The sequence below is a fragment of the Nannobrachium achirus genome, assembly GCF_963921795.1.
Source record: "Nannobrachium achirus genome assembly, chromosome: 14".
Classification (NCBI taxonomy): domain Eukaryota; kingdom Metazoa; phylum Chordata; class Actinopteri; order Myctophiformes; family Myctophidae; genus Nannobrachium; species Nannobrachium achirus.
In genome coordinates this window covers 3,709,227-3,735,531 of record NC_137821.1, presented here as the reverse complement: position 1 = coordinate 3,735,531, position 26,305 = coordinate 3,709,227, and the positions used below count along the sequence as shown (strand labels likewise).

The 26,305-nt window shown below is 42.3% G+C and overlaps 2 protein-coding genes across 2 annotated transcripts in view; both read right to left on the bottom strand.

Annotated features, from left to right (window-relative positions):
- Positions 1-9,006: 9,006 nt before the first annotated feature.
- Positions 9,007-26,305, bottom strand: part of ppp1r14bb (protein phosphatase 1, regulatory (inhibitor) subunit 14Bb) — a gene marked incomplete at both ends in the record, with an annotated part of 56,597 nt that continues 39,298 nt past the window's right edge. Inside the window, 3 exons of the mRNA XM_080742304.1 lie at positions 9,007-9,075; positions 11,491-11,523; positions 12,617-12,700. Of these exons, the coding sequence (XP_080598430.1) occupies positions 9,007-9,075; positions 11,491-11,523; positions 12,617-12,700 (186 nt within the window). The remainder of the gene's footprint in view (positions 9,076-11,490; positions 11,524-12,616; positions 12,701-26,305) is intronic.
- tmem179ba (transmembrane protein 179Ba) overlaps positions 23,747-26,305 on the bottom strand; it is a 124,042-nt gene continuing 121,483 nt past the window's right edge. Inside the window, exon 6 of the transcript XR_013962722.1 lies at positions 23,747-23,792. The gene's annotated coding sequence lies outside the window, so the exon portion shown is untranslated. The remainder of the gene's footprint in view (positions 23,793-26,305) is intronic.

Genomic DNA, 26,305 nt, shown 5'->3' with positions numbered 1-26,305 from the left:
AACTAGTAGTAACTAAAGTTTTCATAATAAATATAGTGGAGTAAAAGTATAATATTTGGATCGGAGATGTAGTGGAGTAAAGTAAAAGTATTGGAAATTTGAAACACTCAAGTAAAGTACAAATACCTCAAAATTGTACTTAAAGGAGTAGTTCACCCCCAAAATGACTTTTTTTCTATTGATTACTCATGCCATGGAGACTAGAGTTCAATAATATTTTTAGTTTTTTGTCGCATTCCTAAGACAAAAATGTGATAACAATAAATGTAACCCCATTCGTTCCAGATGGGGACCCGTTTCGAAACGGGTCCCCTGTCCCCATCCGGAATCAATGGGGGTAAATTTACTCGAATCAAATTTTTGTCTTTAGGAATGTGACAAAAACCAAAAGAATATTATTGAACTGATTTGAGTAATCATTAGGAAAAAAAGTCATTTTGGGGGTGAACTACTCCTTAAGTACTTAAAGAAGTAGTTCACCACTTTTCAACCTGTCTTCATATAATAGATCCTCACTAATGTTCATGATAAAATATCACAATTCTTTTCTACTCAGTCCAAGTCTCCTAGGAGAGCTGTGGGAAGTTCAGAATCCATCGTCTTGAGACATCATCATTTTCCAAAAAAAGAAAATTAATCAATATTTTAGAAAAAAATATTTCGATTTTTATTATCGCGAGAACAATGGCTTCCACGCAACTTTTCAGGAATAGAAAGCCTGCAGTTTCTATAAACTGGATTGGCAATCGATGATGTCACAAGACGATGGGTTTCTGACCTGCCCACAGCCCTCCTCTGAGAAAAAATAAAAGGAAAAAAAAATAAAAGCTATTTTTGAGTGAGGACCAATTATATGAACATAGGTTGAAAAGTGGTGGAGTGCCCCTTTAAGTGAATGTACTTAATTACAACACTGCATGGAGTGGAAGAGTCCTTGAGCAAGACTCTGAACCCCTAACTGCTCCTGATGAGCAGGTTGATGTTAATTATCAAGACTCTGAACCCCTAACTGCTCCTGATGAGCAGGTTGATGTTAATTATCAAGACTCTGAACCCCTAACTGCTCCTGATGAGCAGGTTGGTGTTAATTATCAAGACTCTGAACCCCTAACTGCTCCTGATGAGCAGGTTGATGTTAATTATCAAGACTCTGAACCCCTAACTGCTCCTGATGAGCAGGTTGATGTTAATTATCAAGACTCTGAACCCCTAACTGCTCCTGATGAGCAGGTTGGTGTTAATTATCAAGACTCTGAACCCCTAACTGCTCCTGATGAGCAGGTTGGTGTTAATTATCAAGACTCTGAACCCCTAACTGCTCCTGATGAGCAGGTTGGTGTTAATTATCAAGACTCTGAACCCCTAACTGCTCCTGATGAGCAGGTTGATGTTAATTATCAAGACTCTGAACCCCTAACTGCTCCTGATGAGCAGGTTGGTGTTAATTATCAAGACTCTGAACCCCTAACTGCTCCTGATGAGCAGGTTGGTGTTAATTATCAAGACTCTGAACCCCTAACTGCTCCTGATGAGCAGGTTGGTGTTAATTATCACGCACGCGCGCGCACACACGCGCACACACACACACACACACACACACACACACACACACACACACACACACACACACACACACACACACACACACACACACACACACACACACACACACACACACACACACACACACACACACACACACACACACACACACACACACACACACACACACACACACACACACACACACACACACACACACACACACACAGAGTAAATACACAAATCTCTTTTGTTTCCTTTTCACATGTTTTTATTAAAGTTGCATAAAAGTGTAACAAAATTGGGCAAAAACAAGACCTTGTTGATATTGCTACATTTGAATGTTGGTTCCTTTTGATTCGTCGTCCCACAACAACCGTCGCCTGCATCCATCCACCAATCAGCACGGGTTATCCTCAAAGGTGATAACCACATCCCACCAATCAGCACGGGTTATCCTCAAAGGTGATAACCACATCCCACCAATCGGCACGGGTTATCCTCAAAGATGATGATAACCACATCCCACCAATCAGCACGGGTTATCCTCAAAGGTGATAACCACATCCCACCAATCGGCGTGTGTCATCTTCAAAGATGATAACCACTATACGCGTAAAGCTCTGTCTCAAAGTCATTAGAATATTGTGTAAAAAAAACTACATTGGAAGCAGCAGAGAATGTTAGAGAGGCAGGGGCTGAAATTTCTAAAAGGGCCTTTTGGTGAAGATATCGAAAATAGCCGACCTCCAAGCTCACAACGCGTCGCACTGCAACGCGTTGTGAGCTTGGAGGTCGTCTATTTTCGGTGCTTGATACCACACTGAACTGAGCATAATCAAGTCGAAACTGTAGATGTGGCGTAACGGCATGGATTTCTACACAGAGAGGGCAATTCTTTCAACATAAGATGCTGCGTTCAAGTTCAGGAGAGTTTGGACAAGGCAATTCTCTTGAATGCTGCCTTCAGGTATGGCATGGAAAGAGGGGACATTTGCGTTTCTTTCACCATAGTAAAAACTGCATTCATGGTCTGGAGAGGACACTTTTTACAGACGGATAAAAGGGCAGGGGCTCGAGGGGGCTTTGATACGGTTGAAAGTCCTTGTTTGGAGTGGTCTCTGGTGTAATATCGTATTATGGATTTTTGATATCTATTTTTGATATCCCTGCCATACAAATCTTAATTAAAAAAAAAGTTTTGAATATTTCACTGCATGTGCAATCCATCTAGAATATATGGAAGTTTAAAAAAAAACATACTTTTCCACAATATTCTAATATTTTTAGACAAAGTTGTACTTTTTTGTTTCATTTATTTTTTATTCCTTTTTTTGGCAATTTTTTGCAATTTTGTCCTCCCCAACAATAAAAAAAAAAGACTTCTCAATAACAGTCTAAGAAAAGCTATTAAATCCAAAATCTGGATTTTTCTTTTTTTTTTCTAAGAAATGAAATAAATCCATTCAAAATCGATTATCGATTGAGCTTGTCTGGCGCAATCCCCCCCCCCCCCCCACCCACCCACAGGCAAAACCAATCGCTCTGTAAATATCTGGATGGATTTCATTATTTTCTCTACGCTGTGAATATTCATCCAATGCCCGATGTCGTTACGTCATGGTCACGATAAAAAAACAAAATTCAAATGGTAACTTTTCAGGTCTAAATGGATGGTTCCCTCAACCTCTTCAGGCCGTGACCCCAAAGAAATATAGCCTATTTCAACTGGGGGTCCAGAGCCACAGGTTGAGAACCACCAGGGGTGTAAATTAAACCATTGAACCAAGGCCTATAGAACCGCACAGTAATAAACACTCACTTCTAGAAAAGAATCATCTGCTGTCAATCACTGTCAACCTGTCAATCACTGTCCACATGTCAATCAATGTCCATCTGTCGTCTGCATCTGGACAGCAGTTTTTTTTTTTTTTTTTTCGGTTTCTTTTTCCTTTTTTTTTGTCAAATTTCTAAAGAAATCAAAACTGACGACGCCAGGATTTTCCAGATTTCACACGTACATTAAAAAAAGCGAAATAAAATAAAAAATAAAGTCTTTAAAATCTTTCCTAAAATTCTGACGCCCAGGATTGAATGAGTTTTCTAAAATCTTCAAAAACGTACATTTCAAAAATAGCCCCCCCACCCCAACAAAACAACAGCAGGACGCGATGATGGTGAGATTCTACGCAGATGATGGTCTGTTTGAGAACACAAAGGGCTTAAGTGGTTTTAGAAAAAAGAAAACACAAAAAGGAGCAAAAACAGGAAGAAAGGTTTTTTTTTTAGATATAATCCAACCGTTACGCTCGGGGAACGCAACGCGTCATCTTTCGGGTTTCCGTCGGTTTCCTCTTTTTTTTTCTTTTCCAAATGAAAATGCCTCCTATTTTTATTTGGTTTATATAAAACATAAATAAACACACCTAAGGCAACAGCTGATTCGCTTACAAAAAAAAGAGAGAGAGAGAGAGAGAGAGAGAAAAAGAGAGAGAGAGAGAGAGAGAGAGAGAGGGAGAGAGGGAGGGAGGAAGGGAGTTGGAGGAGGAATAGAGGACAAACGGATGGATGGATGGATGGATGGATGGATGCATGGATGGATGGATGGATGGATGGATGGATGGATGAATAAGAACGGAGGAAAGCGGGACGATTTAAGCCCGGAAATAGCCGATCTACAAGCCCGCGACACCTCGTGGGCTTGTAGATCGGCTATTTCCGGTTCGCCACAGCGCAAAAAAAAAAAGAAAATAATAATCAAGATGACAAAGTGAACGAGAGACAAAAATAGGTCAGTCCTGTGCGTGCATGTGCCTGTGTGTGTGTGTGTGTTGTGTGTGTGCGCATGTGCATGTGTGTGTGCGTGTGTGTCGTTTTGGGCGTGTAGACACAGAGAGAGACGCCGTGGTGGAGGTCTGTTGTCGACGCAGGTGTTTGTTTGCGTTCGGCCAAATCGGGGATCAGCGCAAAAAAAAAAAAAAAAACATCTCCCATTGCCCGGTTTCCCTCCCCCCATGCCATCCCATTGGCTGAGAACCAGGAACAGATGGCTGATTCTGGGGAGACGATTGGACAAGCTGCGTCCTGTGGACGGCGCTCCGGAGACCCTGGCGAGTGACAGCCAACGAGCCCCCCCCCAACCCACCCCCCACCCCACCTGTACCCGAAATGAGAGAGAAAGACACAACTGTAGCCGTGTCCCAAATCACTGTCACTTTACTGCAATATATGTTACTATGACAAGCTCTTGTCTGTCCGTCACGTCACACTTTTGGCCCCACTCTTACTATCTCCGCCACAGTTGCCCCTATCTATCCATGCCAAACTTGACTGGCAAACCACAACCTCCACCCCTCATTTCTGTGTGTCATCAAACGACTTCAACTCAACTTTTTACTGAGTCGAGTCGACTTGCAAAAATCACGAGTCGTTAATGTCCTAGCATGCATGTGTGTGTGTGCGCGCGTGCGTGTGTGGGACAGTGGCACTCAGAACTGACCTTTAGACAAAACGGGGAAAAAAAAGAAACACACAGAGAGAGAGAGAAGTGTGAGAATGACAGAAAACAAGGCAGCTTTGTTTCTAGGTCCTCCATTTTTTGTTGTTGTCTGCATTACAAAATAAAAGTACCAGCCCTGTACGGAATCTACAGTACAACACACACCATCCATAAACCCCACCCACATAAACACAGGTGTGATTTAAACCCCGCCCACAACAACATTTGTGTGATTTAATGTCCGCATACAGTGGTGAGCTGTGAAGTCCAGTTCAAACTGTCTCAGGCCGCGACACCCCCAAAATTATCATATTTGAACTGGGGACTTGCAAGATTTGGCTCGGTTGCCCCAGATAAATATTGTAAAAATATGTCGTTGTGAGTCGATGTAAGCCATTTACCATGAGAGGGAGTGGGTTGTTGGCTGATTTACCACTGTTTCAGGGTTGTGGCACGAGGCGAGGCCGAGTGCCTTGCCTCGTTGCAAGGTTATTTAGTTACAGTCGTCTGCAACACAACAGTGGGCGGGGTCCATGAGCCAACTCAAGGTTGTTGACTGATTTACCACTGTTTTAAGCCAATCAGAATCCAGTATCTGAACATGTGACCACAAAAAGTGGTAGAACAGCAATTTTCTTGACCTACAGTTTGAGCACCACCGTGCTATGGCTGCAAACACATACAGTACGCGCGCGCACATTGTTTTTTTGCGGACAAAACAAGTCTTAAAACAGTACCACGTTTAAAAAGGAAACCAAGGCCTGGGGTTTTGTAGCGCGCGTCAAACTATAGTCGATCTACAAGCCCACGAAGCGTCGGGGTTGTAGATCGGCTATTTACGGTTGCATGCAGCCACCGACCACGCGAATAGAAAAATCTGGCCTATGTTTGGAATTGCTGCTAGAAAAAAACTGTCGTAGCCTGAAATTTCAACACGTTTCACCTCAAATGACCTGTTACTCGAAGTTGGGGGGAGGTTTCTGATTCGCCCTCGTTTTATGAACTATGTTGTAACAAATAACCTTTTCCACAAACTGCAGGATTTGTAACAGACAGACCAGTACAGCTCCGAGGAATACAGACGGTCTCGGTGCACCGAGACGCGGACAGAAGGAACGCGGGCGATTCTCATCGGAGAAAGATAACGGAAATAGAAAAAATGGGTGCCATGCCCCCACCGCCCGGAAAAAAAGTGTCCGGGTCACTCAATGACCCCTGGCCTAAAAGACGACCCCAAACAATCTCCTTAAAACAAGACAAATCTCCTTAAAACAAGACAAATCTTCTTACAACAAGAAAAGAAAAATAAAGAAAAACGAGGGGATGCACCGATATGGAAATTCCGGGGCCAAATGACAAAAAGGCCAGTTTTTATTTATTTTTAACAATCTTCGTTATTAAACGTTAAGTGTTCAGAATCCGTAGCTTGGTAGGCTGTTGTAGATGAAATGACACACAAACATACAGCAGCCAGCGACAGAATCGATGCGTCTCAAAGAAGATCACACATAAACAAACATCGTCCACTGGCCATCGGCGAACGTCAACTCGTTCGCCGCGGCGGTGGTCGGTCGACAAGGCAAACATCGTCCGATACCGCCGATACATCGTATACAGGATATGGATGCATCCCAAAGACAAAAAAAAACAAAACACAGTAATTGTCATACTTTTAAACAAAGTCGGTAGCTGCTTGCATCATCAACTTTAAACAAATACAAAAAAACAAAACAAAACCAAAAGAACACACGAAAAAAAAAAACTCGACAATCTCACTGGTTGAGAAGTAAGCCCTGCTTAGATCCGATTGGCTGCTTTTTGCGGTGGAAAAACCACTCGTCCTTCGTCCCTCCTCTTCGGTCGTTTTGCGTTCCCTCGCCTCTCTTTTTTTTTACGTTTTTTTTTTTTTTTTTTTTTTCCCAGGGAAGGTAGTTAGGAAGCAAGGAACGTAGGAAGTAAGGAGGCAAGGAAAGGAAGGGATGGGTGAGAACAAGGACGTCACAAGGGGGGGAAAAGTGAGACTGAGTTACTGAGGGCCCAAGGTGGGCCAATAGCTATACTTTGGCTATTGAAAAATAGCAGATATACAAGCTCACAGCGCAGCACTGAGTGCCACGCTGTGAGCTTGTAGATCTGCTATTTTTCGTGAAAATGGTGGGGGTCCTTCACACAAAAAAGTTTGAGCACCAATGACATAGAAACGTAGGTTTTTCCAAAAAAAAATATATATTCAAAGACTTTTTTTGTTTTTGTTTAGACAAACTTTCACGATTTTTCAAAAACAGCAGATCTACAAGCTCGCAGCGGGGGGCACTCTGTGCCGCGCTGCGAGCTTGTAGATCAGCTATTATTTTCTTCAATAGTTAAAGCACAACATAATGCGTTCCCAGTCTTAAATGGGTCAAACCCCCCTCCTCCCCCTATGAAGAACATTCATCCTTGTACCCGGGGCCCAGAATTTGGTGTGACACCCCTGAATGAGAATGAAAGGATGGAATAAAAAGAGAGAGAGAGAGAGAGAGAGAGAGAGAGAGAGAGAGGCAAGAAGCAGTAGCAAGAAGCAGCCACAAGGGGGAGCTTGGTCCTCTGAATGTCTTGTCATTTGTCCACTCTGCTGCCATTGGCTGGAGTCGTGGACCTCGTGTTCCATTGGTTGAGGCTGCATCCGTTCAGGGCTCTGATTGGGTCTGATCGAGTGGTTTCAAGTCTGTTTTATACTCCGTAGCAGGACGGTGTGGCAGAGCAGATCTACAAGCCAGTGATGAGTCGCGCCGCCATGTACCTCTGTGGTCTGTGAGATCAGAGGATGGGACATGTCCACACCCGTACGTTTTTCATTGTTTAAACGTCGTCCGCGCGAGTGTTTTAGTGTCTTCAAGGAATAATAATCTCTACGTTAACGCGCCCGCATATTACCCCGACCGCTCACATAGGTGGAGGTGAAACCGCGCGACAGAACGCGTCGCAGACGTAGCAAAAGGCTACGTTCTTTCTTTTTTTATCCGGAAGGATTCTGGGAAAGCCAGCCGCAAAGGGGTAGCAGTGACAGCCCTGTTGACTGTCGGGTAGTCTCGCGTAGCCAGACAACTATTCCACAATCTCTGAATGCTATATAGAGTCTGGAACAGCAGCTCCCGAACGGCGAGTATCGGAAGTAGCCGCTGCTGCACTGAACTGTAGTCCCATTGGAAACATAACAGAAACACAATAGCTCAGACAAAGTCATTCGAACGGCCTATTCTTGTTATGGGTGTATAGTTTAAGAAAACGTTTGAAAACAACATGGAAGTAACACCAATAACACCAGAGAAAGACGAAATAACGCCCCCAGAAATATTTAAAGGAGACATAACGCTTCCAGTAGGACATGTTATTGCTACTGCACCAACGGAGCGGTTGCGTCACATCTGCTCTATCTCGCACTCATCGTATCTATTTCCGTGCCCCAGACTGTATGACGGGAGCATTTGCAAATCGTGGAGGCAACAGTCTGGCCACGCGAGACTAACTGTCGGGGGACATCGCTATTTTTTTAACGCCTGTCCTTATATAAAAAAAAAGGTTAGAGACACCATCCGCGCGGCGAAGTATAAAGCCAGGGTTTAGGTGGGTTTACGGAGCAGACGCCAGCGGGTACCCGACGGGTATCAAACCAACCCGGGTACACAGGAAACAGGAACCGGAACGACAAAAAAGCATCCTGCCAACGAAACGACGACGTTGACTATTAGAACCGTAGACGAGGGACTTTTCAGAACTTTTGCCCGCACGTGTCGATCGATCGATCCATCAAACGATCCGTCGTCCCCCTCCAAAAAGAAACACGGAGAGACAGGCGGATCCGATCGGGGGAAAAAGGAGGTAAAAAAACAAACGTAACAAAGTGAAGGGATGAGGAGTGAAGGGAAGACGATAGGTGGGGTTTGAGGGAAGGGGGGGGGGGGGGGGTCGTAGGGGAGGGGTCATCATTTCTTCTGAGGCGTGGACAGCTTCTGCATGCCTCTGATCTTGTCCAGCAACTCAGAGACAAAGTCCTGCAACCAGAAGACACACAAGAGAGACACACACAATATTATCGTTTATCGTGATAAAAAAACACTCACAATAATCGTATCGCAGAGATTTAATTCATGGTGATATCGTCCTCCGTCATGCACTAGGCTATATGCACATACGCCATTTTGTTCGACTTCCGGGTGTCTTCCGACTTCCTTCACAGGTGTTACTGATGATACTAATGAAGGCTCTCTTTGATTTATTGTACAATGGTGCTTTCATTTCAAGGACCCCCATAACTCTGTACAAATGGAATCAACAAATGGAATCAAATCGGGGTCCATTTGCGGGTCCATTTGCTTCCATTTGTACACTCTCAGAGTTACACACCTGTATGGGGACATTTGGAACCCACTCAAGGACACTTTGAGACCCACTGATGTAGCACAGTGTTTCCAGTGAGCCAACATGCACAATATCAGCACCCTGACTCTGTTTGAGCAGAATGGAACAGAGCCTTCATTAGTATCATCAGTAACACCTGTGAAGGAAGTCGAAAGACACCCGGAAGTAGAACAAAATGGCGTATATTTACAGTTCAGGCATAATCCAAAGCGACTTACAATAAGCAGGTAATAATAAATCACTTTTATTTGCTGAGCTGCATATCCGGTACCACTTAAACCCTCTATAATTGGTAAAAGGTACTTATAATATACGTACTTGATACAGTCTTTTTTTCACTCTCTATCAAATGTCTTTGCCAAAAAATAGCCGATCTACAAGCTCGCGACGCATTGTGAGCTTGTAGATCGGCAATTTTTTTGGCAAATCTTCCGCCCCAGGATAATGGATTTCGATTATCGCGATAATATCGTAAATCGTGATTTATTTTGTCACAATAACCGTGACATGACATTTTCATATCGTCCCGTCCCTCGTCAAAACATGGAGACCCGGTAAGGCATCTTATCCGTGTCACTTTAGATTTAAAAACACTTCATAGGACAACGGTTCAGGGTTCATGTTTTAGATTGCAATTAGAGAAGAGAAAAGATGAGTGTTAAAATGTTTTCATTTACTGCTTTCTATTGTTTTAGCTATTTTGATTTCAGTGGGTGGCGGCATGCGTACAAGTGTCTAAATGTGTCTTTTTATAGACAATTTCCAAGATGCACCACAATCTTTCATTGGCAGATGTGACTTATGGAGGCTAGTAGTTTTACTGTAAATGGTAATAAAGAAATTGCCGGCTTATTGTGTCTAAAAAGACATTATTTAGTCACTTGTACGCATGCCCCCACCCATTGAAATCAACATGGCTAAAATTGTTAAAACGCTGCAAAGCAGCAAATGAAAACATTTTAACACTCATCTTTTCTTTTCTCTAATGCCTATCTAAAATATGAACCCTTGTTGGAAAAAAACAAAGTTGTCCTTTAAAACCATTATTTTGGCCATTCAAAAACCTCAGGTCTGAAAAAAAATGGGGGACAGTTCACCCATTGAGATCTGCGCACAATTCTACGAACTAAATCTGTACAGTTTTCTGAAGAAAGAAACAAAACCGCCACATGTTGCTACATAGCGTTGCTGTGGGGCAGACCACAGCGTAACACAACGGCACCAGAAGTAGCAGATCTACTGCTACTTTGGGTGCGAGTTTGGAGCTTGTAGATCTGCTGCGTTTGATGCTCTTTGTATTTGAATACTGAAAAGTAACCGTTTTTGGACATATGAGGATTCCACTGACAGAGACGATATTAAAGGGATATTTCACTTTCAAAAAAACATTTGGACATTTTATCGTCTAATCAGGCTTTTATGAACACCCTGAGCAGTTTTTAATTTGCTTGATTCAATATTTAGATATTTGATGTAAATGTTACCAGGCCCTCCTCCCCATACACACCATTGTAACTTCAAACACCATTTTAACCATGATAGATTCATTAAAAACACCCATTATTTAAAAACACCCATTATTTTTCTAGTGACTCATATATTACCCTCCTAATACGTGAGCAGGCCTTGTTTTTTCACTAAATTCTTTCATTTATTTTTTATAATTCTTCTAGAAAATAGAAGAAAAAAAAAAATAATACAATAAAGAATTATTAAAAGTAAATGAAAAGAGTTATCGAATAAACAGCCTGCTCACGTATTACGAGGGTAGTATGAGTCAACAGAAAAAAATAATGGGTGTTTTTAATGAATCTATCATGGTTAAAATGGAGTTTGAAGTTACAATGGGTGTGTGTGGGGAGAGGCCCTGGGCCTGGAGGGCCTGGTAACATTTACATCAAATATCTAAATATTGAATCAAGCAACTTAAAATCTGTCTAGGGTGTTCATAAAAGCCTGATTAGACGATAAAATGACCAAAAGTGAAATATCTCTTTAATGTGAAAAGCACAGCTTTGTAGACAGAGCTGAGAGAGAGAGAGTCTTACCTCAGTAGGTTTGTAACAGTCAACCAGTAGGTCCTGAAAAACACACAGAAACACAACATTTACAATGTAGGCCAGGGGTCTGTCTCCAACAGGGGGTCCGGGACCCCAAGGGGGTCCTCAGAGTTACTACAGGGGGTCCTCCAAATCTTTCTGTGATAGAAACTTTTTTTTCTCCTTCTTTATAGTAACCACTTGAACCCTAGCGTCCATATTCGGAGAACTTTAGCCAAAAATAGTAGATCTACAAGCTCACAACGCCTCGCGCTGCGAGGTGTTGCGGGCTTGTAGATCGGCTATTTTCAGCAAAGATGTTTGGTGTAGAGGGGAAAAAGAGCAGACTAAGTACAGAGTGAAAGGTCAACTTTATTAAGTATTGACGGTTCAAGTGGTTAAATATCTGAAAACACAAATTGACTCCAAAATTGAATCCAAAATACACTGATGATTGTGCTGTCAAACTATATGGAATCTATGATCAGGTTGTGGGGGTCCATGCTTCATCTCTCTCTCAACTAAGGGGTCCTTGGCCTGAAAACATTGAAGACCCCTGATCTAGGCTATGGGTCTTCAACAGGGGGTCCTCAGTCACTACAGTGAAACGAGTTTCACGCTATGGTCGCTATGGCCATATTATATGGGCGGAGATTCTATGTGCCCATGGAGTACTGAGCTGAGTGGCATTCCGTGTTGTATCGTGAATGTGACCTACGGTAACTACACCTGTATCGTCTGTGTCCTTTTAAAATGTAACAAAATGGTCACTTTAACAAGGTATTATAATGATATTCTCCACATTTCTATTCTCCCCATCTTGACAGAATGGTGTATTCCCAGGTTCCGCAGGTCAGCTGCACAGGTGCAATGCATTCTTGTTAATTGTGGCGCGTTTACCTAACATGCCAAGTTTAGCTGCACTTGAACAACCGTTCCAGGCTGCCATATCCAGCCCAAGAAACCGTAGAAACGGGGGGGAAAAAAACAATATACTTCTTAAAATAAATGTATCATGCCTGTTACTACATGACTGGTGTCTTACACCAGTCATGTTGCCATACCTTAGCTTTTTCTGAACTGACGCCACTGTGTGTGTGTGTGTGTGTGTGTGTGTGTGTGTGTGTGTGTGTACCTTAACCCTTGCAGCTCTGTCCAGGTCACTGGGCATGTCCAGCAGCTCATCCACATCTATCTCCAGCTCTGGGATGGCCTCCTCCTGTTGAATGAATACATAATAATAATAACGTTACACATGATATAATGAATGAAATGCAACACCACGTCTAATGGTGTCTTCTTCGCCCCTGTATCATCCCCCCCCCCCCCCCCCCCATCGCATCATGACAGCCAATCAGTGTTGATAAGGGACGTGCTGGGCCCCTGATTCAGCCCGGGAAAAAAGCCATGCTATAGAGAGAGATCTCTCTCTATAGCGCTGCTGCTGCTACTCAAAGATTTGACATTTCAGATCATGACAAGTGACAAGCCAGTGGGTCAATTACATGAATTAGGCCTATATTTCGTTGTTGTTGGGTGGAAACCTTGTATGTCCAAAACCGTTTGTTTTGTATTTATCATAGAAAAACTTATTAAATGTGATACACCATGCATTTAAAAAGTATTTATGTCATATTGTTTGTGTCCCAAAAACGTTTTTCAAAAGGTTTGAACACTCCTGAATAGAGAGCCTCTCTCATTTTTGAATGGCTCTCAGAGCATTTCAGCTGCAGTACTACCTTTGGCCTGAACTGCGCCACCCCCCCCCCCCCCCCCCCCAAAATCCTTTTGAAAAAAAAAATGTTTGAAAAAAAATTCTTTTTTATTTATTTATTTATTTATCGGCAGATGACGTCACAATCGGCAGCAAATCTGGACAGCCTGTTTTGAGAACCCGTGGGATACCTTTAAAACTATTGAAAACAGCCAATCTACAAGCACACAACGCCTCGCACCGCGAGGCGTTGTGTGCTTGTAGATCTGCTGTTTTCACTACTTTTGTGCAAACAGTTTAATTTTTACTTTTGTGCAAACAGTTTAATTGAACCAGCAGTTCGAGAGTTGTCCCGCTTTTCCCAATGGCCAGCACGTCCCTGGTGTTGATGTTGTCCGGAGACACGGACATGTTTTTGGGTGTTTGGTTTTGGGCGTCCCTTTTTTTCCCAGGCATTTCGCTTTGATTCTGACGTGACAATACACCAACACGGAGCTTTGTCATCAGCGCGTCATAGCTGGGGGCGGAGTCAAGCGTGGGGGAAATATTTAACAACCCCCATTAGTAGAATGGGGTTTTCCGTGTTTTCAAATCCGATTTTTTAATAGTATAGCGATGTTTTAATTAATTGCAATGTCTTACATTGATTCCTTGGTTGCCAATGGACAAAAAAATGATGCATTTAAAATTAAACAGCTTTGGGATTAAATATTGTCTGATATTATTAAGGACAGGTAGCATCATCAAAGACCATGGGTTATCTAGACTATCCGTCTGGTATTAGACACTGTTACATTTTTTTTATGATAAATTAAACTTATCGTATCAAAAAACGAAAAGCATTAATTAATCAATGATGGGTATAGAGCACATTAAATGAATTCCAGTTGTCTACAGCCATTAACAGCTTGTTATCATGCAAGGATTACACACTGACACAACGCAACACAACACAATCCTATCCTAAATAGTTTCAAACCTGCAGAAAATACTTTTAAACTGGCGTCGATCCTGCCATATATTCAAAGATCAGGTCTCTATCCTACTTGAACTCACTACGATGTGTTCTATAAACAACATTGACGACTTAACGACTTGTTTTTTGATATTAGAGTAAGTTTAATTGATCATATATTGTAATTGTGTCTCTACCAGGTGATTAAAGACATAATGTAAACAGGTTTTGTAGCATAGAGGGAAGAGGGGGACCACGGGTGCTTATATTGTGCAACTCTGACACATGCACGGGGGATAATCTGAGTCTGATTATAAACCACGTAATTACATTGATTCCTTACTGCAAATGGACAAAAAAATATCTGCAGTAGCATCGGGATTAATTGTTGTCCTTATAGGACTGGTCGGATCAATGCCATGGTTATCTGACTGATTTAATCACCTGGTAAGAGACACACTTTCACATTTTCATGAACATGATCAATTACACTAATCACAATATCAAAAAACAAAGGCCATTAATTCAGCAATGATGTTCATGGAACACGTACGGGAAGGACACAGGAGGAGGATGCCATTGTAAGTGTATTAGGCAATGGGAATGGATTTAGACCATATTCACGTTTCAAATCTATTGACGACTAATGGGCCTGGCTGTTGGATTTATATTGTGGCACGTTTAATTGATCATATCTCATATTAATATTAGTGTCTCTACCAGGATTGAAATGAACACTGCATGTGCAAACATGTTTTTTTGTAACACAGTAGAGTAGATGGAGAGAAAAACAGATCTCCGATCTCAACTCATGCTTGTGTAACTTGGATAGCCTACAGAAACGACAGATCTCCATCTCAGTCAGTGCTTGTGTAATTTGCGGGGAATATATTAATCTGACTCTGATTACAAACCACTTGAACTCCGACTTCTATATCCTATATGCCAGGGAGAACATAACCGGGGTCCAACCTATGTGCGAGCTTGTTGATTTTTGGCACGGCATAGATTGGCAAAAATAGATTTGGTGTAGTAGACTGAATATCTGGTCAACGTATAAAGAGTAAAATTGGGTCCCGTTTTGATGAGGCAGGAGTAGTAGTTTAGACGAGGTGGCGAGGTACAGTAGCTCCGTGGTGCACAGCGGTGCGTTCAATCAATTAATCAGTCATCCATAATAGGCTTGTTATCTTAATAATAAGTGAACTTTCCGACGGCAAGTGAGCGATTGCGTTCCAGAAGTCCTTCTGATGGATTTTTCTTGGCTGTCGAGTGTTTTATCGTCCAAAAAAATCGCTCTGAACGTGATTAAAACGATAGTGTACTGTTTACGCTGTATTAACTCAATGGGGAAAGGCGGTTTGTTTTCCCCCACGCTCAAGGCGGATGTGACGTTTATGGGCGTTCCTTTCTAGCTCCGTGTTGGTGTATTATTTTTCCCAAAGTAAAAGCGAAAAAATAAATAGCTTCAGGTTTGAAAACAGCAGTGTTTAAAATGCATTTTTTTTTACTATCACATCTTTGTTGAAAATAGCTTTGGGGAAGATGCAATCTAACACTTCTAACACAGAAGAATGCGCGCACACGCACACACACACACGCACGCACACACACACACACACACACACACGCACGCACACACACACACCAGACATTAGCAGTGAGTGGCGTGCTTGCTCAGACATAAAAATAGCCTTTAAGTATGTGGTGAGTTAAGTGTGTCTATTTATGTAGCGGCTGAGCAACAGTAAGTCACTGGACAGTACAGTAGCTACAGTATAAGTACATGTACTCTAGTAATGTATCCGAGTACATTTTGGAGTATTGTCATTTGCCCTTCACAAGCAACATTTCACTCAGCAACATTTCAAATACAGATATTACAATTTACTGTTATAGGCATTTATCAGATGTAGTGCTATCCAGAGCCACTTACATTAAGAAAGGTAAACACATACATGTGTAGCCCCAATAGTCAGTACAGCCATGAACCAGCGCACAACAACCCTAACAGTCGAGCTCAGCCCTAGTGGCATGACGGGTTGTGTGTTGGTCTGGTGAGTCGGAGCCCCGGGTTCAATCCCCGCTTCCGTGCATCTCAACACATGGAATACCAGGTCAATCAAAGAACCTGGCATCCGTCTAAACAATACACTATCAACATAATCATCTGTATTCTGTACATCGAAACTATAGCAACTATAAGATGCAGGGAAACAATTAACTCATTATCTATTTCAGGGGTCTTCAACAGGGGGTCCTCAGAGTTACTACAGGGGGTCCTCCAAATCTTTGAGTGATAGAAAACGCTTTTTCTCCTTTTTTATATTAACCACTAGAACCCCATCGTCCATATTCTGAGAACATTAGCCAAAAGTAGCCGATCTACAAGCTCACAACGCCTTGCAGCGCGAGGCAGTGTGAGCTTGTAGATCGGCTATTTTTGGCAAAGAGCTTTGGTGTAGAGTAGAGGGGGAAAAGAGCAGACCAAGTACAGAGTGAAAGGTCAAGTTTATTAAGTATTGACCGTTCAAGTGGTTAAATATCTGAAAACACAAATTGACATGAATCCAAAATACACTATGATTGTGCTGTCAAACAATGAAACTATATGGAATCTATGAACAGGTTGTGGGGGTCCCTGCTTCATCTCTCTCTCAACTAAGGGGTCCTAAGGGACCCCTGATCTATTTAAATAGCATGTATAAATTACAGATATTGCAAACTTTCGACTACACTACATTTTTAGGAAGAAATCTGATTGGGACCCAAAATCATGAATCCATCACATATGTTCATTAACTTGATTTGATTTTCTTTCAGTCACCTTTAAGGGGGTAAACTTTCAAAATGTCAATACAATATAGGATATATTTAGCCATTTTTAATTTTGACAGTGTTGATTGTTTCAGCAAATTCGGATTCAGCCTTAGTCTTTTGAATAACACACCATTTATTCTGCCGTTTTAGTGTTCTGAAATTATTTTAGTCTAGTCTAGGTTTCAAGTAACTCTCAAAAGAAGTAAACTGGGCTAGGCTATTAGTGTATTGCACTTTTATGTGCACTTTTTTTGTTTGGCACTGTTTGTTAAGTTGTGCTTTGAGTATAGCTTTTTGTGTGTGTGTGTGTGACGTGTCACTTGTTTCGTGGTCACTTTATGCATTTATTCTTCTTTTTTGCAATAGCCTTTTGACACTTTTTGTTTATATTCTTCTTTTTTGTGCTTGCTCTTTGGACTGTACACTACAGTACTCTTTTTCTTTTTCTTACTTCTCTGTAACTTGTAACCTTAACTGCTGTGCTGCCTCTGGGCAACTGAATTTCCCCCGTGGGATAATAAAGGTATCTATCTATCTAGTGTGTGCCACAGTGCCACTGCCAAGTACACAATCTCTGCTCTGCAAATAATATCGTAACAGTATCAATCACATGTGACACTGTCTGCTACACTCTGTGCAAAATCAACATGATACGAAAAGAGCAGATAAGTTCCTTCATTCTCAAATGTAAAGATAAAAGATGTGTTTGGCTTTAATTCCATTGCAGTTGAATACCAGAGTTAATTCTCACAGCCATTAGTCTTAGACTTAGATTTAGTCTTTTGAATAAGACACATTTAGTCCTAGTCTTCTGAAATTGTTTTAGTCTAGTCTTTTTAACAAACTATCAACATCTTGTAGTCTTTCAGTCTTAGTCGACAAAATTAACACTGGTATAGAATAGCATAGACCAGTGGTTCTCAACCTTTTCAGGCCACAACCCCCCAAATAATCATATTTTAACTGGGGACCCCCCACCCCGATGAGCATTAAGAGTTGAGGCATTATATTTTGTATAACACGGTTCTATTGTGAAAATAGCAGATCTACACGCTCACGCATGTAGATCTGCTATTTTCAAAATTTCTGCCTCTAATATTTGCCAATTTGGCCACTGTTTAATTTGTCATTTTATAGGTGCTATAAAAGTCCTTAAATTGTCACTTTAGAAATGTGCAGATACCCTCTATACACTTAAACTGTATGCTGGTTTGTTTACAGTTGAGTGAGAAAACAATGTTGCACATTAAGTTAATCATCTGGGGACCCCCCCACAAAATAATTTGGGGACCCCCCTGGGGGTCCCGAAACCACAGGACCGTTGAGAACTAGTGTCCTCCTAGACTTAGTCCACTAATAGCCCTGCTTGCAGTGCCACCTCCTGCACTACCATCTCCTAACAGCAGGGGGCAGCAGCGACAGGCATGTGGAGACTGGAGGAGTGGAATGAATGACGTGGTGGTGGTGGGTGCACTTCCCTCTCTGAGCACCAGGGGGCTCCCTGGTTCCAGTGGACCACGTGTACAGAAGAGAGGAAAGAGGAAATGTTGCTCCATTCCTCCATTTAACCCTTTACAGGGCCTGGGAGAGCATCTGTGTACGTTTTAACAGCCCGTTATTTTATAGCTTATTTTAGACATTCAAAAATAGCAGATCTACAAGCTCACAGTGCGGCACTGAGTGCTGCACTGTGAGCTTGTAGATCTGCTATTTTTGAAAAGGCCTGACATTATTTGTAAATCTTTGAATATATCTATTTTTAACCCTTTATAAGGCCTGGGAAAGCATCTGTGTACATTTTAACCAGCATAACTATTGTTTTATAGCTTTAACTATAAACAAAATAGCTGATCTACAAGCTCACAGCGCGGCACTCTGTGCTGCGCTGTGAGCTTGTAAATCTGCTATTTTGAAAAAGCCTGACATTATTTGTAAATCTTTGAATATATCTTTCTTTAAAGCGAACATTTGTAACTCAAATAGCCTATTTGCTTCTGGGTGGGTCCCTTGATACATAATATTTAGACAGCTCTGTAGCTCTGAGAGTGTACACATGGAACCAAATGGACCCTTACAGCTCTGTAACTCTGAGAGTGTACAAATGGAACCAAATGGACCCTTACAGCTCTGTAACTCTGAGAGTGTACAAATGGAACCAAATGGACCCTTACAGCTCTGTAACTCTGAGAGTGTAAAAATGGAACCAAATGGACCCTTAGGTCTGTAACTCTGAGAGTGTACAAATGGAACCAAATGGACCCTTACAGATCTGTAACTCTGAGAGTGTACAAATGGAACCAAATGGACCCTTACAGCTCTGTAACTCTGAGAGTGTACAAATGGAACCAAATGGACCCTTACAGCTCTGTAACTCTGAGAGTGTACAAATGGATTAAGGGTTCATTTGGTTACATGAAAAGGATGGTCTGTATTTCTTTGTGTGAACCAGTCAGTCACATTTAGTGTGTGAGTGGGTCCGATTAAAATGCACACACACACACACACACACACACACACACACACACACACACACACACACACACACACACACACACACACACACACACACACACACACACACACACACACACACACACACACACACACACACACACACACACACACACACGGCTGATAAGGATTGGTGCTCACACACAAAGAGGGTAACACCACATGGGGAAGTAAGAGTCCATATTATAGATAAACCATGTGTGTGTGTGTGTGCGTGTGCGTGTGCGTGTGCGTGTGCGTGTGCGTGCGTGTGTGTGTGTGTGTAGGTAGATAGTGTGTCTAATCATAGGAAGTATCTCTTTTGTTCCCTCTGTGTTATTATGTAGGGAAATATCTCTCCCTCTCTCTCCCTCTCTCTCCCTCTCCCCCCCCTCTCCCTCTCTCTCTCTCTCTGATTCAGTTTCAATTGAGAGGATCTTTATCGGTACATGAGTAAACAAACGTTGACATTGCCACAGCCAGCGTTGTGTTGGTCTGGTCACGCGTGTAAACACCATCCTGCTTCCTAAAACAGGACAAAGCCTTGGCAGTCAATCAATCTGCATCAGTTGTGGCAAAGACTATGGCATCACGATGATGATGAGTGTTAATGAAACAGGTTCAGAGAAAACTGCTTCAGTGGTCAGTGATCACAGATCTACAAGCTGGTACTTAACACAGTCCCTGCCGGTCAACTGCCTGATCAACAATGTAACTAAGGGGTTCCCTGCTGGTCAACTTTGGTCAACTTTTATATAAAAAGTAATGTTTTAGATATTTTTTTGTGGAAAAAAACTCCCCTGGACAATAAGGAAAACGCTGATTTTGCTGGCAGGATCTGGATTATTTATGTATTTACTCTGGCAGTGAATGACAATCAAAATTCAGCCCTTAAAGGACAACTCTGCCTTAAATCACTTCTAGGCTCATTTTCCTACTCATATTGATCCATAAAGACTGTCCATGTGGTCTGTTAGGCAGAAATGCCCCTGTTGTCCAGTTTCCCCAGCAGAACACAGTAGCTCTCAGCATAGAGTGGAGCATATAAGCCTATCGCTTTTACACTATTTGTTGTGGTCAAAAGTGTTATTAGTTGTCATTACAAACACATCCATGCCATCGTTGTCCCACACAAGCCATCACACTCTGCTAAACAGATGTTAGGCTTTTATGTGTTTTGCCAAGTCCCGGAAAAGAAGCCCTGTGATTGGCCAGTGCAGTCACTTTGATTGGCAGTTGTGCCGAATGCTCACCCCAAAACATTATTTATGATATTGTGGTGGCTTGTGTGGGACAACCAAGGCATGGATGTGTTTGTAATGACAACTAGTAACACATTCATGAAAAAGAAAATCACTTGTGTCCACAACAAATAGTGTAAAAGCGTTATAAGCTCCACTCTATGCTATATGAGAGCTGCTGGGTTCTGCTGGGCAAACTGGACAACAGGGGCATTTCTGCCTAATAGACCCCAAGGTATATTGTCCCCAGTTGTCCTTTAAATCAGGGGTTTTCAAAGTGGGTGACGGGGCACCCTGGGGTGCCGTGATGTCAGTCATTTCATAATATTTGGAATTTATTTGGACACATTTAGTATCATTTTGAACTTGAAGTTATTTTCAGTCAGTTCTAACCAAAACTTTTTCCTCGCAACATAATCACTAAAATATCGTCACTGTCGGGCAGAAACCTTGTATCTCCAAGTTTCAAATGTGTACGTGTTTTGGTAAAGCAAAGCCCTGCTTCATCATACAAGACTGTTGCACAAAACTAGTGAAAACGATCTACAAGCACACAACGCCTCGCATCGTGCTTGTAGATCGTCTGTTTTCACTAGTTTAATACATTTTATAGATGATAAATACAAAACGAACGGTTTTGGACATACAAGGTTTACACCCGACAACAACGATATGCTATAAATATAAGGTGCTGGGAGTGAAAATTATAATGTAGGGGTGCCTCGGATTAAAACTATATTTATGGGGTGCCCTGAGACCAAACAGTTTGGGAACCCCTGGTTCATGGTAGTCTATCTTGTGTCTGGTGTTCTATAATTGCCTCATCGATTATTGATTGATCAGAAGAATACCACGACTGCGGTCAAATACTGATCATTCTGGGGGTCACTTGTAGATCGGTTGTTTTTTTCTCTCTGCCAAGTAACACATTCATGTAGGAAATTATTATGACTTTTGGCTCGCGGTTAAATTACTGCCCTTTACTTGTGTGTCATTCAGCAGTACAGTAGTGTCTCTCTCTCTCTCTCTCTCTCTCTCTCAGAGAGCTGCCCACACCAGCTGTCTCTGCACCTGCCCAACTGTCCCCCCACCACACACACACACACACACACACACACACACACACACACACACACACACACACACACACACACACACACACACACACACACACACACACACACACACACACACACACACACACACACACACACACACACACACACACACACACACACACACATACACACACACTTGAGTTGACACAAACGCACATTGACAGACAAGCGAACAGTCACACTGGTCCATTTCCCACATTCACGCACCAACACGATGTGTGTGTGTGTGTGTGTGTGTGTGTGTGTGTGTGTGTGTGTGTGTGCGCGCGTGCGTGCGTGTATAGAAAATAACCCATTAATAACCTTTCAATCTGTGTCTCACACACACACACACACACACACACACACACACACACACACACACACACACACACACACACACACACACACACACACACACACACACACACACACACACACACACACACACACACACACACACACACACACACACACACACACACACACACACGAGAATGCACATGCATTTTTACTGATAAAGAAGAAAAATGTAAGCTAAGCATTAATACGTCTGAGCTTGCTGAAATGGTGTGTGTGTGTGTGTGTGTGTGTGTGTGTGTGTGTGTGTGTGGGTGTGTGACATGCTGCAGGCGACAGACAGACTTACTGCCAGCAGAGTGAATTACATGCACACACACACACACACACACACACACACACACACACACACACACACACACACACACACACACACACACACACACACACACACACACACACACACACACACACACACACACACACACACACACACACACACACACACACACACACACACACACACACACACACACACACACACACACACACACACACACACAGAATGTTCCTCACAACATGTGTCAACCATGTGCTGCTACCAGACAGACAGACAGACAGACAGACAGACAGACAGACAGACAGACAGACAGACAGACAGACAGAGACAGACTTTTGTTTAAGGTAAAGGCCGCTGATATTAGGAAAACCTGCCTAACCCAGATAATGAATATCATATCCATGCATGCACACTGCACAGTACACATAGAATAAAGACATTAAATGAATATCATATCCATGCATGCACACTGCACAGTACACATAGAATAAAGACATTAAATGCCTTATTTCCATTTCCCAACAGTGGTTTTATTGAAATAACCACACCTTGTTACAGATGGACTGCTTTTTTTTCTAGACCGGATCAAACGGCCCGTTGTAAACTATAGGGCATTAACGAAAAAGTCGACAAGTCGACTCCGTAGACTTCATTACACAAGTCGACTCAGTAGTAGTAGACTTCATTACACAAGTCAACTCAGTAGTAGTAGACTTCATTACACAAGTCGACTCAGTAGTAGTAGACTTCATTACACAAGTCAACTCAGTAGTAGTAGACTTCATTACACAAGTCGACTCAGTAGTAGTAGACTTCATTACACAAGTCGACTCAGTAGTAGTAGACTTCATTACACAAGTCAACTCAGTAGTAGTAGACTTCATTACACAAGTCAACTCCCACCAGAGAAAGTCGAAGTTGAAAAAAAAAGATCCTTTGTATTTTTTTCTATCATTATGTTTGCTCCATGTGTGAGTCGGTACAGCATTCAAACAGTAGGATTGCTTATTGTCAAGAACGGAATGATACAATATTACAGTGCTACAGTACATTACATTTAGTTTGACACGGTCCACAACGTTGTGAGCATGTAGATCGGCTATTTTCACAATTATATATATTTGACCAATATTTAATTTGTCATTTCAGAAGTATGTATCAGAGGTAAGTCCTTAAATTGTCACTTTAGAAATGTGCAGATACCCTCTATAAACTTAAACTGTATGTTGGTTTGTTTACTGAGTGAGAAACCAATGTTTCACATTAAGTCATCATCTGGGGACCCCCCAAAATGATTGGGGGGTCGTGTGTGATGTGATGACGTCATCAAACGATAAAGTCGACTTCAACTCAACTTTTTACTGAGTCGAGTCGACTTGCAAAAATCACAAGTCGTTAATGCCCTGTTGTAAACCAATACCAGGCTTTCCTCCAAGGTGGAAAGACTGGTGATGCGAGGCTAGGAGTGAATGGACTGTAAAAGACTTGAACAATTATACTGCAGTGCAGTTATCAAGACTCTGAACCCCTAACTGCTCCTGATGAGCAGGTTGGTGTTAATTATCAAGACTCTGAACCCCTAACTGCTCCTGATGAGCAGGTTGGTGTTAATTATCAAGACTCTGAACCCCTAACTGCTCCTGATGAGCAGGTTGGTGTTAATTATCAAGACTCTGAACCCCTAACTGCTCCTGATGAGCAGGTTGGTGTTAATTATCAAGACTCTGAACCCCTAACTGCTCTGATGAGCAGGTTGGTGTTAATTATCAAGACTCTGAACCCCTAACTGCTCCTGATGAGCAGGTTGGTGTTAATTATCAAGACTCTGAACCCCTAACTGCTCCTGATGAGCAGGTTGGTGTTAATTATCAAGACTCTGAACCCCTAACTGCTCTGATGAGCAGGTTGGTGTTAATTATCAAGACTCTGAACCCCTAACTGCTCTGATGAGCAGGTTGGTGTTAATTATCAAGACTCTGAACCCCTAACTGCTCCTGATGAGCAGGTTGGTGTTAATTATCAAGACTCTGAACCCCTAACTGCTCTGATGAGCAGGTTGGTGTTAATTATCAAGACTCTGAACCCCTAACTGCTCCTGATGAGCAGGTTGGTGTTAATTATCAAGACTCTGAACCCCTAACTGCTCCTGATGAGCTGGTTGGTGTTAATTATCAAGACTCTGAACCCCTAACTGCTCCTGATGAGCAGGTTGGTGTTAATTATCAAGACTCTGAACCCCTAACTGCTCCTGATGAGCAGGTTGGTGTTAATTATCAAGACTCTGAACCCCTAACTGCTCCTGATGAGCAGGTTGGTGTTAATTATCAAGACTCTGAACCCCTAACTGCTCCTGATGAGCAGGTTGGTGCCAAGCATGGTTTCCTCTGACATCGCTGTGTGAATGTGTGTGTGAATGGGTGAATGTAATGAATTCCATTACCATTTACGCACAGAGTGATTTCCTGCTGTGTGTGTGTGTGTGTGTGTGTGTGTGTGTGTGTGTGTGTGTGTGTGTGTGTGTGTGTGTGTGTATGTGCGTGCGTGCTACACAGATACTGTACACACACACACCGGTCGGTGTAGAACATAAATACGAGCATAGCTGAGATGGTTTCAGTGTGAGCTGGGAGCACGCACACACACACGCACGCACGCACACGCACACACACACACACACACACACACTTTTATGAGGTGACAAAAACGTGTTGAAGGCAGAGAACAGTAACTGTGTGGCGTTGATTCTGTAGACTAAAGCAGTGACGAAAAAAGTCGTTAGACTACCTTTTACCAATGACGAAAAATTATAACAAAAACTACCGGTAACCTTTGATGACTAAAAATGCAATTAGCCCTATTCACGGCCCGCCCACTCAGCAAATTTCTCAGCAACTTCCTGGTGCTGACGTCAGCTTTGAAGGGTAAAATAACACAGAAATTGCTGGACTTAAAGCCAACAAATCATTATTTCGAACGGTAAAGTAAATTATAACGCTTTGTGCCTTTTACTATCTTGTGTTCTTGATCATGCTAGCCGTATTTTATACTTTACTATTCGGAAATTGCATTAAATTTGTGATTTCTTTGTTAACTCTATGGGCTTATAGCAGGGTTTACCCTTCAAAGTGTGACTTCAGCACCAGGAAGTTGCTGAGTGGGCGGGCCGTGAATAGGGCTAATTTACAATGGCATTTAGCAGACGCTCTTAATCCACAGCGCAAGGTAATAATCAATATATCAACATCAATCAAATGCATAGAAATATGAATCCAAAAAAAACATAGAGTAAGTAAAAACTTTAAAAACCAACAGAAGTCAATAAAATGCTTCTAAATTACATGGTTATCAAGGGTAGGCGAGTGCTACAGTAAGTGCTATGGGTTTAGGTGGAGTCTGAAGAGGTGAGTCTTCAGTCCACGGTGGAAGCTATTGGGAGCGACGTGACGCGGTGTGGATGGTCCGTTTTCAACGAGAAACCGAGCGTAAAATCAGGCATTAATACAGCGCTGTACACTGAGTGAATGTGGGGACGTTAACGAGGCTTGTGAAGGCTGGTTTACTGTATTAACACACACACGCACGCACGCACACACACACACACACACGCACACGCATGTGTAACGGAGCTGATCCGAACCTCCCCACTCCAAAGGGACATACATCCCTATGGAACAAGAGCTTTTGAGGCTTCAGGCTGGGGCTGCGACTCTCACACTGTGCGGCGGTCTACGACCCACCACGCATGCACACACACAGAGTGGAGTGCAATGAAGAATGACACTTTCCTAAATATTTCAAGGATCTCAGACTCATGTGAGGTGGCTATTAATGTGCTTCCTTACAACGCAAATGTGCTGCTATGGTGCT